The following is a 12,282-nucleotide window of genomic DNA, read 5'->3' on the forward strand; positions in this document are numbered from 1 at the left end:
GTTATTTCAAAACCGGTTCATAAAGTTCCGGTTCAGATACAATATAATTTGCGTTAAATCTCAAAATGTGGGTCGATAAATGTAGAGAATAATCTTTGAATTGTAAGTAATTTAATCTAAGTTACGTGACTTATTAAAAAACAGCAACTCATATTTGTAATATCCAAAAAATAAAAAATAAACGTTTTATTTAGTCGATATTAATATTTTTTCATTGAATTTCAAATATGGCATAACTTGACTATGTAAAATACAAGTTGTGACGTCATGCTGGAGTGAACAGCTTTTATATACGGGTTGGTTAAGGTTCACGTTCTTTCAAATTATTCGGCTCCTTAAAATCTTACAAAAACGGTTCAGGTTCGGAAAAAATTGACCCAAAACCGGTTCATAAAGTTCCGGTTCGGTTCCGGTTCGACTCCCTGTTTTATAGTAAGCAAAAGCACTTTCTGGTAAAAAAATATTTCTTTCAAAAGGCTTTTGGGGTAGTTTGATACATAAACGTAAGTTATCGTCATTCAAAAACAACTCCATAAGGGCTAGATCACAGTTGTTATATGCGTAGACCTATTTTTTGATCTTCGCGCGAAACTCGTTCAACTTTTTTATATATCTTGGCTCGTTTTGAGAAATCCTCAGCATAAATATGGCGTGCGACCATGGCAGTTTGCAAGCATGCTTTCTGTCAGTTTATTAAATAGTACTGTTTTTCTTACTTAATTCCTGGCAGAAAATTTTCACAACGACAAATTTGCGACGCGGTGAATTTATTTCGTAAACGTTCTTCTCAAAAGGAATCGATAAAGTTTGCAACTTGTTCGAATCCGCAAGCCACAGCTAGTTGTGATGACGTCATTCCATCCTACGAAAAACAAACGCGTTTTTTGGGAGGGGGTAAACATTTTGACCTTTTGGGGGAGGAACCTTTTTTGAAGTTAAAACGATCATGTGAAAATTTCCAACTGGGGGAAATAACGATTGTAAGAGGTGTTGGATTTTAATTTTTTCATCGAGATTTAGTTGAAACAGCTCAAAAAATACTCATTGATTTCTACTTTCAATGCCCATATGCTCTACAAAAAAACAAGATTCTTGATACTAAGACAGAAGAGCGACGAGTCTTTACTATGGAACATAATGGATAAAGGTTTTAGTTAGACTTAATAGGAATATGAAAGCCCATACAGAAGTAAGTAACGTTTTGAATATCTCTTTATTTGTTTTTAAAATCTCAACATGAATAAAGAGATATTCAAAATGTTACCTATACTTCAATATGGGCTTGATTGCTTTTACTACATTTTCAAAGATTCAGATATTTGCCAATTCCAAACGATCAAGTGTTTTACCTTATCCTTAACATTTGAGTCGGTTCCATTGTCGAGTAAAACTTCAACAACGTCGAGATGACCAAATATGGCTGCCGCGTGGAGGGGGGAATACCCGCACTGGAGAGCAAATATGCAACTACAATTATGCGGGGAAGTGGCATAGAAAACTGAGGCTCATTATAAAATAATTCCGCGCGATAATGACGTTACTGCAACAGTGTTGCCCAACCCATTGGTCGCGACCCGAAATTTGTGTCGGTGTTTGATTTAGCTGCCGACTACAGTAGTTTTCATGGTTTGATTTGTTGGAATTAGTTACGAGCAAGATTTCACCAATAATTGAGAAAATACCGGAAGCAATAGGAAGGCATGGCTCATATCAATAAGCTAAGATTCAAGCAAAACCACAAAGGTTGTAAAAATGATCCAAAACAACTTTATTCAACAAAAGCAGAATACTAAATAGTTACGCAAAAAGCATCGTCAGTTCTGCTGATATACTACAAACACAACGAAACATAAAAATTTACCTATATCAATAAGCTAAGTTCGAACTCATTCATGTTTTTTATTATGTTCTATGTGCTTTCATAAATTTGCCATTAAAAATTGGGTTACTTTACATTATTCCTTATTCATCTGATTTAATACGTCACAAAGCCTTACCTTGATGACGCCGGTGTTGGGAAAATATTTAAGTAATGACGTCACGACATCTACGTAACCGTTTGATGACGCTTTAAAAAGAGCCGTCACGCCGTCAGAGTTACGAGGCCTTTGAAAAAAAATCAAAATCGATCATAAAATTAGTTTGTTTCATTAGCATAACAACAAACATTAGCTGTCGCAAGTTTTGCGAAAAATTATTAAATATTTAAAAAAAGTAACATCCCAGCTTTGTTTTTTTAAATTTAACTAACCGATATATGCTTGAGCGTAACGTGTAGGCTAAGTGTTTAGGTAATTCGATGCTCTGCGCAAACTTGTAAATGCATTTTTGTAAACTTTTATAAAAGTGAAGATATTATCAAAAAAAGACTTACAATAGCACATCGTTTAGCCTTAGCTAATCTTCCCCGTTTCATGCTATTTTAGTTTTAAGTTTCAGAATTATAAAGTTGTTTACAAAGTAAACATTTAGTCGTTTTAATTCCCTCAAAAAGTTGCTTTGTCCGATAAATACAACGCACAATTTAATCAACTGCTTGTTACTCACTTATCGACTTGTGCGCCCAAACTGCAAAGAATTTCAACTATTTCTTCATTTCCCATCTGACTTGCGATCCAAACCGGGGAAACCCCATCCTGGAGAAAATAATAGCGATAATAAACTTTTTGTAGATTTAAATTAGTTTTTATATTTTGTAAATTAATTGGTTTGTAAGTTCTAAATAAATAGAAGCAAAGCAGTTTCGAAAATTATGGTTAGCGTTGTCCACTCAAAAAATTTCGATTTCCTACCACTCGTCTGCAATTAACATCCGCACGGTGTCGCTCCAGCGCACGAACGACGTCAGGGAATCCGTTCTGTGACGCAACAAACAAGGGCGTAGTCCTGTCTTTGAGTGACAGGTGAACGTTGGCTCCGTGGTGACAAAGCAGCTCTACTATATCGACATGACCCATTTGGGCGGCGGCGAATAAGGCGGTTCCACCGGTCTGAACAACAATTTTCGGAGTTTAAGGGGAAAAATTTTCAGTTGTACCTACACGCGGTGGTGTGAAAATATTATATTTGAAGCACCCTACTGAACAACATTTTTTGGGGGGTTAGTGGGTAAATTTTGACGTTGTATCTACCGGTGGTATCTTATGTTTGGGTAAATTTATTGGGTACTTTGACAATGCTATCGTTGCACCTCGCCAGTCTAAACAACAATTTTCGGGGATTAGGGGGTTAATTTTGGGGTTGTACCTACCGGTGGTATCTAATCTTTGGGTAAATACGACAGGTTGTTTCAAGAATGGTATCGTTAAACGCCTGAACGACAATTTTTGGGTTAGTTGGGCGCTTTCTATTCGAATAAAAGACTGAAGATGACTATTTGGGCAAAATAAAATTCTCTTACCATCCTATAAAGCATGGGTTAGTGAACTTCTTTTGAAGTGGACCCAAACAAAATGTTTCTGTTCGCGTAAACTAGGGTCGGCATGAAATTTTTATAGATGACGTCATAAATTGACGTCATAAAACAATTAAACTTAAGAAACTTGCTGTTTTTGATAAAAAAAAAATTGTATACGAAGTCTAATTACAATCAAAGCGCCAAACCGTTTTTATGATAATACTTTTTCTTATAAAAAAAAACTCATTCCATTTATCAATTAATACACTAATGAAAAAAGAAGGTTTACCATATTTTGAAAGTCGACCATCGCTCCACATTTTAAAAGCACGCTTACGACGTCATAATGACCGCATTGTGCGGCAAGAAAAAGGGCCGTAGATCCAGTCTGCGAAAATAAATATAACTATAAATAAAAATCCTAATTTTTAGGCATTCAGCTCCGGTAATATATAGTTGATGTCGGTTTTCAATTTTTTTTTTCATTTAAGTACATTACATTTTTGGTATTCGCGTGAAATTTACAACTGTTATTATAAAGTTGTCAAAATCTGTCTTGAAACGTAAAAGTACTGGAAAAATTACTCTTCAAGGAGACTTTAACAACCTAAAAACTCTGGTTGTCTGAAGAATAAGAGCAAAATGTGGTTAATTATGATTCTAATCTAATTTATCAATTCGGGTCTTGCCAAAAAGGCTTATTTACGACATTTTTAGCCTCTGAATCGAAAAAAGTGGTTCTGTGTATCATACTTAAATTTTAATTCTGACAAAGTGTTTGAAAGCTAAAATAAATCTATTTGTCCAAGTCTGCTCAAGGAGTTATTATTTTAAAAAATCAAATCGTCACAAAGGCCATTGTCTTACCGAGCGTCGCGCGTTCACAAAAGCTCCAAACTCAATCAAGGTTTCCACGCAAGTCACGTGGTTTTCAATTGCGGCAAGCATTAGCGGTGACGTCATTTCCTGTGTGGAGAAAATGGGTCGGTTGTTACGTCACTTCCGCTTTGCAGAGGAACATATTATTTGCTGACTAAAGAATTGCACAATGCTAGAGAATTTTTAGCAAAGGAACGTGGATAAAGTAGAGTGATTATCAAGCCACATTACAGATCGGTGTACAGCGTACCCAAATGTAGATCAATTTCCTGCTTTTGTAAACGAAAATCTATAAAACGTTTACACAATCTTACAACCTCTGTTATATTTAATGTTTCGTTGTTTTCTGCTTTAAAGGAATATTGTAGCAACTTATTTCAAATTTTACGAAAAACTACAAAGACTTTAAGGTAGCCAGCAACACAAGTTGGATTTTAAATTTTTATTCGCAATATGACGAAAAAATGTATAAATTTACAGTTTGTTTTCACACAATAGTAAACATTAATTAAGAAACGTTTCTGTCAGTAGCTTACAGTGGTAAGATGTTAGGAATTGACATAAAGAAACAAGTAAAAACCAACAATTCTGGGTAATACAAAATATTGAAGTTACAAAACTAACGTACGTTCAATGTACAAGCAAACTTCAAAAATAAAAAACAGGTAACGTAATGTATATAGGAGAGTAGTCATAACACTGTAATCCTTATACTGTACGATGTTATGACATTTCAAACCCACGCCACTGTACAAAAATCCAAGTTCTTTATCACGAAGTTTCGGTTTTCTGATGATATTAAAAGATTAGTGACTGAATGACCTTGCACGACGATGACCCTTTCTTCCTAAAAATCATAAAACAGCCATCTTTTAAAAAAAAAATCTTACAAAAAAGATAAAGTAAACAGTAGATTTGTTTGTAATTCGCTTTTTCAAAACGATATTTAAACCCAAAAAAGTTTTTTTTTGTGCTATTTCACGTATTAAATTGGTCGTCTATTGGTTGTAAATACAAAAAACAACTACATAAAAATATGCTAGTTGAAGTTTGACTGCGGAGTCGGTTAAAAATAACCTGATTCCGACACCCGAGTCTTCGGATCGTGTCCGGCTCCGACTCTACTGCATGTATTGCACCCACTTACGTAACTAAAATAAGGAAATAAGGTGGATATTCAGTAATCCGCTTTTAGTGGTGTCATTTTACTCACCCACCTACAATACATGGTTGGCAAATATTCCACCACATGCTAATCCATCTTTAAAATTTACAGTTTGCCGCCTTATTCGTTTATAAATTTGGTACTGCACGTCGGACTTTGAACCCGGGTAGGCTTACGTAGTCTTAACCGAGTCCTGAGTCGGAATCCGTGGAGACAGAACATTGTTTAACACAACATACATCGGATAACTGCCAACTCATGATTAAGAGAGCTAAATAACAAACGAAAAGTTCACATTTACCTGGTTTGCTTTGCAAATTGTTGAACCAGCGAACGTCGATCACATTCCTGTTTCCAAGATAGTTGTTGAAATGGAGACTCGGGTCATCTTTCCTTAAGAGTCGATCTTCCATGCAGAGAGTGTAGGAAGTAAGCTGGATGGAACCCTGCTTGGGACTCTTGCTCTGAAACACGCAAATTACAACGGGTTCTCGATTAAACAACATGTCGGTTTTTATTTCAGCTAACATATACAAATTTTACAGCCATATGGACGAACATTTTATTTCAAAAACAAAACAAAAACTTCCACTGTTTACCGGCTTAGTTGTTGTTTTCGTTTACTACAGAACCACCCCTAAATACATTTAATAACTGAAGTCAAAAGAAAATATGATGTTGAAACGAGATTAATATTTAAACTGTTCGATTAAACTAAAAAAAAGAAACTGATTTATTCAAAATTATCTCAGTTGCATAAATATTGCAACATAACTCCCTCTTTTTAGTGTTGTAAATAAGTCATTTTTTGAAGTCACAGTCGAGTCATTTGTAAAATAACTAGTCCTAGTCATTATTTGAGCAAGGTAACTGACATACAAATAAACGATAAACAGTTTAATTTGTCAAACTCGTCCGCGTATGAGCAACATTAGCTTAAGTCAAGTAATTTTGCCTCAATGATTGAAATCAAGTCATTTGAAAACAGTAAGCACCTTAAGCCAATTCATCACAACACTGACTTTTTTAAGCAAACATCCAATGGCGGTATATAAATATATTTCACCTGAGTAAATTTCACTTGGTCGTTTTCGCAGATCACGTGGTTTGAGTCAGCCAACACCGATTCAGTAGCTTTCTGGTTTTCTTGGGTAAACTGAAAAATACAACAGAGGAATATAAACAACACTTATGTATTTGGAAAGCTTTAGACTTTAAAAAAAGTTGAGTCGCTATTAAATTGAACCAAGGGTCACCAAATGACGGCTTCTGGGATTAATCATTCAGTTACGCAACATATTTGTAAAAACACGTTGAAGCAAATAATTGATTAACAGAAATTTTGTCGGATGCACATATAAACTAAATTTTAATAGAAAATCTCAACCAACCGACAATTCTATAAAGCTTATTATATATTTTCTTAACTAGTTTTTGCATGCTTCCAACGTTTGATCAAGTATATAAAGTTTGACATATGCTCAAATTTTTTCGCCCTTTTTAAAAAAAAAGTTGAGTGAACCCTGGATTAAATGCTTATTTTAGAAAAAAAATGTTATAATAAAAGTTAATCGTTATTCTGTTAAGAGTTTGTGTGCGTGCGTATGTGCGTGCGTGCGTGCGTGCGTGCGTGCGTGCGTGCGTGCGTGCATGTATGTACTTGCGTTCAACTTACGTCAAACTCATACTTTCTTGATCTTGCCACAGCTTTTGCCATTCGTCTGAAAATCGACATTTCTAAAAAAAAACATCGATATCAAAGACATCCCGAATATTATAATAATAGGCATTGTCCGACAAAATTACGTCACTTTCAACCACGTGTAATTGATTTCTCAATAATTTGCGACGTAATATGACGCTGTTAAAAATCAATGTGACGGAATACATCTATTTGATGATTATGTTGCAATTATAATGGAAAAAAGGTGGAGATTATATTTTAGGAACACTTTAAATATCGAATTAAAACGAAAAGATTATAATTCCATTTAAGACAGTACAAAAGTATTCAAGATAGTACAAAAGTATTCAAGACAGTACAAAAGTATTCAAGAAAGTATGTTTTTTCTTATGACTTGAACACAAAGCAAAGGCCTTATATTCATTCTTTATTTTCACCTACCATCTGTGTATTCTGTTGTATCTTCGTAATGGCCGTAATTCTTGACATCTATAATCGCATCACGGCTGTACTTTGTTTTTACCTCGCTTTCAGAAGATTCTGCAATCATTATTTTAATCAGATGTTCACAAACTGCAAAGTCAGGTGAGACGAATATCACCAAATACCTGGTCAACAAAGTCTAAACAAGGGTTTTTAAACCACTTCCACAGACCAGTCTTCAGGGAACACGAGCTTTTTATATGTTAGTTGTTAAAAGGGAGAGAAACCTATCCATTATTGAAAGGTTGGGAAAGTCAGGGGAAACGAGCAGTTTATACTTTAAAAGTTAGACTTATATTTTAGTTTAATATGACTTGGGAGACCTTACTGATGAGGTTTTTTAAACGTAAGCAAGGGACACAAAGGAAGAAATTGTTAAGAGTCCATAAAAGAGGGACACGACTTACGAAATGATGAGAAATGGTGGTCTAAATATTTCATACTTTAAACAATAGTTTTCAAAACAAGAAAATAATCATGGATAAATTATACCAAGGTTAAACTTTTTTAAAACAGCCTTATTTTTTTTAAATTAGGTGGTTTCTGGTCATACTGTTTTTGGCGTGTTTTTAAATGGAGATAAATTAAGATCAAACTTTTTCAAGGTATTTTTAGGGCTACTTAATTTATTTTTTTCGTTTTTTGTGTGTAAATAAAAATATGGCAAAACACTGAATATACGTACCTCCCAAGGTCGCCAGCTTCGCCAAGGTCAGCGGTGAAATAGGTTTGCTCTCATCCGTTTTCACCACTCGAGTGGGGGTTCCCCTAACAGTTTGACTTCTCGAAATCTTTTTCCTCTTTGGGGTCTTAACTTCACACGTACTGGCGTCGTCCTTACTCTTTAATATTCCCAAAGAGGGCGAATCGAAGTGCGTTTTGCCCACCAGGTTTTGCGTGTGAAGTAGCGGTGACGTCATCGTCGCGATTTTTGATGATGTCACTTCGTGCGTTTTGGCGATGGCCGGAAATGTACCCCTGACGACCTTGTAATTTTGCAGCAGGCCTCGAGCTATTTCTTCAGGATTTTCATTTTCACCAGGTTTTTGATTGCGAAGTTTAAAGTTGTTTGTTGTAATTTCTTGTCCGTTTTGCTTCTGTTTCTCAGTCTTTTTTTGGTTGGAAAGTTTAAAGTTCTCTGTTGTAGCTTCTTTCCCGTTTTGTTTTGGATTTTCAATCGTTTTTTGGTTGTTTTCATTTGATTTATCTGCTGCAGTTTTTTCATTTTGATCAGTCTTTTTTTCTGCATTGGCTAACTTTTCAGTTGAGAGCTGCAAATCTTTTTTTAATTGATCATCACATTCAGTAGTTTTCTTTTCATCATTTTGTAGATCTTTGACATCGGCGACATCTTTTGATGGATTTTTAACTGAATTCTTAGTCAAGTCAATTGTGATTGCTTTAACGTGCTGTTTCTTTGCAACTTTATCTTTCGAAGTTTTGTTTTCCTGGTTTTGAGCTTCGAGACTTTCTTTTACAATTTTATTGATGATTTCCACGTAGTTTTTCACCGATTTATGTTTTTCTGTCACTAGTTCGGTATCTGGATCTCTTTTTGGTGGCTGCCATTTTCCAAGCTTTATCATTGTCTTTCCATTGTTTTCGGCATTGTCGCCATTGTTAGATTTCGATTGCGGCTTTGTTAACTGATAACTGAGCATTGCGCATTCAAAATTTTGAATTTTGGAAATTAATTAATCTACCTCTAGTCAGGTTTTTTGAGTTTTCAAATAATGATTGGTAAAAATGGGTTTGTTTTTGACAATAATTTCCCGTTAAAAACAGATTCAAACATCTTGCTATGTATATATTTTAATATCTCTCCGTTCATACGAATTACCAGTTTTAACAATATAACATTTTATTTTGATACTAATGACTTAATTTGCTATGACAATGACTTGGACTTTTTTTCGCAAAAAAATTGACTGGGACTTTCAATTTTCAAATGACTTGTTTACAAAACTGCTTTAATTTTAACCTAATACAAACTTAACATAGTCAAAACGCACCTCAATTTTTATTTTAAAGGATAAACGGTCACTATATGTCGCAACAAGTGACTTAAAAAGAGGCAATTAAATATTTTACAAGGAATCTTACTTGTATAGATATAGGCACCTGTAATTAGGTAAATTTCTATGTTTATGCTATCTATGCTTACATTGTTAAGCTTTGGCTGTTCATACTGTACAACTTCGCATGCATGCCACGTAATTTGTCATATTCACATTTTTGGTCCACTTTTTCGTCCTATTTATGACGTGGCGTGGCAATACGTCACAAAGATTCGTAACAATGAAAACCGATACTAAATGGACACACCAAGAAATTCTGGTGCGCATTTAACATTTATAAAATAACCACTTTTGCCCAATAAGTCAATCAAATGGTCCGGTTAAAATTGTTTATAGTTTGGAATGTCTTGTTAGGAAAGGACTTCTAGACGTTGACTGCTGAATGACATAAATGTAAAAATAGCGTTTTGTCACGCAATCGTTGTTTAATAAATTGTTGACATTTGAATCCTAACTTTGGCCCGATGCATCAGACCATTGTGACGTAATAGGTTGGTGAACTAATCACGACTGTTTGATGTGAAATTACAGGGTCTTTAGAGACTCGCTAGGTGCGTCATTACTAACAGTTGCACTGGATGTTGGAAGTTAATGATTTCTAATAGAAATCATTCTGTAACCTTCACTAATTCCAGGTTAAAGGTCACCGCGTCATGCTTCATTGAAAATAAAGGAACAAGGCTTATTACAATATAATACCAACATTTATAGAAGTCAAACAGATAAAACAGTCCTTAATTAACTTTAGACCTAAGTCAATAGGTTTGACGAAATTGAATCAGTTATTTTAATCATTTTGTGTTGTTCGAAAACTGCTGACCAGGGTTAAAAGTAAAATATGTTTCCTACTGGAATGGTGAAACATTTTGAGATGACGTCACAAATTTACGTCACAACAGGACGTAACCTTGGTAAACTTAAGGTTAACGTTGGATGTCGTGCTCAAGTATGCAACAGATATCTTAGTAATAAGTACGCCAGGATGGCCTGGTGCAAAATAACATTTTATGGGCACGGCGTAACTGTGAACATTCTTTTGTTATGTCTCTTTGACTTACTTTCACCAATGCTGCCGACAAGCTAATCTTACAATTTTACAGATGGTTCGATAATTTCAACGCTTTAATTACAACAATGCGAGTGGTTATGGACGTCGGACATATAACGGTAAAGCATTACGTAACAAAGGCCGCTAGATTATGACGTCACAACTCACAGCGTCGCATGCATCCACGCTGACGTCACTGGTGGTTAATATTTCGATGACGTCGACCACTTGTCCGTGGTGCGAAGCGCAGAGTAGTGACTCCTCCAAGGCCGCCATCTCCTAAACACATTGTGACGTCATATCAAAGACATTTATTCACTGTTACGTCACAGAATTGTTTGTTCGCCGATTATGTTTTCTATCGATGTAAAAGTATTTTTCCCTTTGTGCAAATCATAGTTGATTTTCAAGTTTTAGTCCAAGGTCCTTCTATAACTGATCTTTTAAATATCAAAATTTGTCGAAAGTAAAGAAACCTCAAAAACACTTTTGTCAACTTAAACTAGTCAAACAAAATAAGTATCCCGCTCTGTGAAAGTGTGTTACTTACGCTTTACCCTGTTGACTCAGGCTCTCTACAAAATACAGTTTCTGCCAAGTGAATAAGCCCTGTCGGCTAGCATATTAATAATAAAGTTTTTGACAAAACCATTTCGAAGAACGAATGCCTTAAAAAAGGATTTTCACCTTTTTAATAACTTTTTGCTGAATGCAATCAATCACCTTTCACTTTAAACCTTTTTCAAGCAGGAAGTTTCAACTTCATCAAACAGAAACAGCACAATACTATAACTTAGCACTTTAGCTCAACGTGTTAGTAATGTTCGAAGTGAACACAAATCTCGCAAACCCAGAGCACCTGTCTAACTCTCGTGGCAGTCGTAAAAAAAGAAGCAGCTGATCACCGCGCTCGCTGCGTATTGTGACGTCACACAGCTGTACATTGGCGTAATAATCGGTTCATCTGTTGCGCCTACCGAGAATTTTTGCAGCAGTTTGCTAAGTTTAATCAACTCTCAGAATAAGCAATTTAAAATGCTGATACGATTACTTATGCTAACTTCTTCGTTTGGGTTTTGTTCATTAAGTGACAGTCATTTTCGGGCTGTCCTTACGCGTCTGTGTTGGACAATAAAGTACTACAGAAATGCTAGCTACTTCTATGTGTAATGCTGATAAGATTACTTTATGACTTTTTTTTTGACAAATGTGTTGGATTTTTTCTACGTTTAGAAACAGCCATTTTTTAGCTGTTAACTACATATACGCTGTATGACTTATGCGGAATGCAACAATGTCAGTTACCTCTGTGTGCATTGTCGGACCGGGGTTGAAGGGTCAATAAGCAGGACACAGCCCGAATGACCAGGTAAGCAAACCACTCTTCTGGATCTGTTGTGGTTGAGAAAATCTCCACTTGCCACTGTACGTTCCTCTTCGATCATAATCCAGTCCAAGATATTTCACAACAACTTAAATATTACCGAGACACTGAACCTAAAGATAAAAAGTATTAGTCAATCTCATACTAGACTAAAATTTGTTTAA

At 35.3% G+C, this 12,282-nt stretch overlaps 2 protein-coding genes across 2 annotated transcripts; both read right to left on the minus strand.

The window, feature by feature from the left end:
- Positions 1 to 729: 729 nt before the first annotated feature.
- LOC146137241 (uncharacterized) lies at positions 730 to 12,227 on the minus strand. The gene is made up of 9 exons (XM_083393952.1): positions 12,040 to 12,227; positions 10,903 to 11,013; positions 4,265 to 4,363; positions 3,687 to 3,785; positions 2,793 to 2,990; positions 2,548 to 2,636; positions 1,998 to 2,106; positions 1,350 to 1,448; positions 730 to 862 (listed from the first exon to the last, which is right to left on the minus strand). Exons 1-9 carry the CDS (start codon positions 12,049 to 12,051, stop codon positions 788 to 790), a joined length of 891 nt encoding a protein of 296 aa, XP_083250078.1. The 5' UTR covers positions 12,052 to 12,227; the 3' UTR covers positions 730 to 787.
- LOC146137242 (uncharacterized) lies at positions 4,875 to 9,269 on the minus strand. Its single transcript, XM_083393691.1, has 6 exons — positions 8,294 to 9,269; positions 7,567 to 7,665; positions 7,117 to 7,178; positions 6,508 to 6,597; positions 5,743 to 5,905; positions 4,875 to 5,123 (listed from the first exon to the last, which is right to left on the minus strand). The coding sequence occupies exons 1-6, from the start codon at positions 9,267 to 9,269 to the stop codon at positions 5,083 to 5,085; spliced, it is 1,431 nt and encodes a 476-aa protein (XP_083249817.1). The 3' UTR covers positions 4,875 to 5,082.
- Positions 12,228 to 12,282: the final 55 nt, after the last annotated feature.

This window comes from Ascidiella aspersa, chromosome 7 (genome assembly GCF_963924565.1).
Source record: "Ascidiella aspersa chromosome 7, kaAscAspe10.2, whole genome shotgun sequence".
Lineage (NCBI taxonomy): Eukaryota > Metazoa > Chordata > Ascidiacea > Phlebobranchia > Ascidiidae > Ascidiella > Ascidiella aspersa.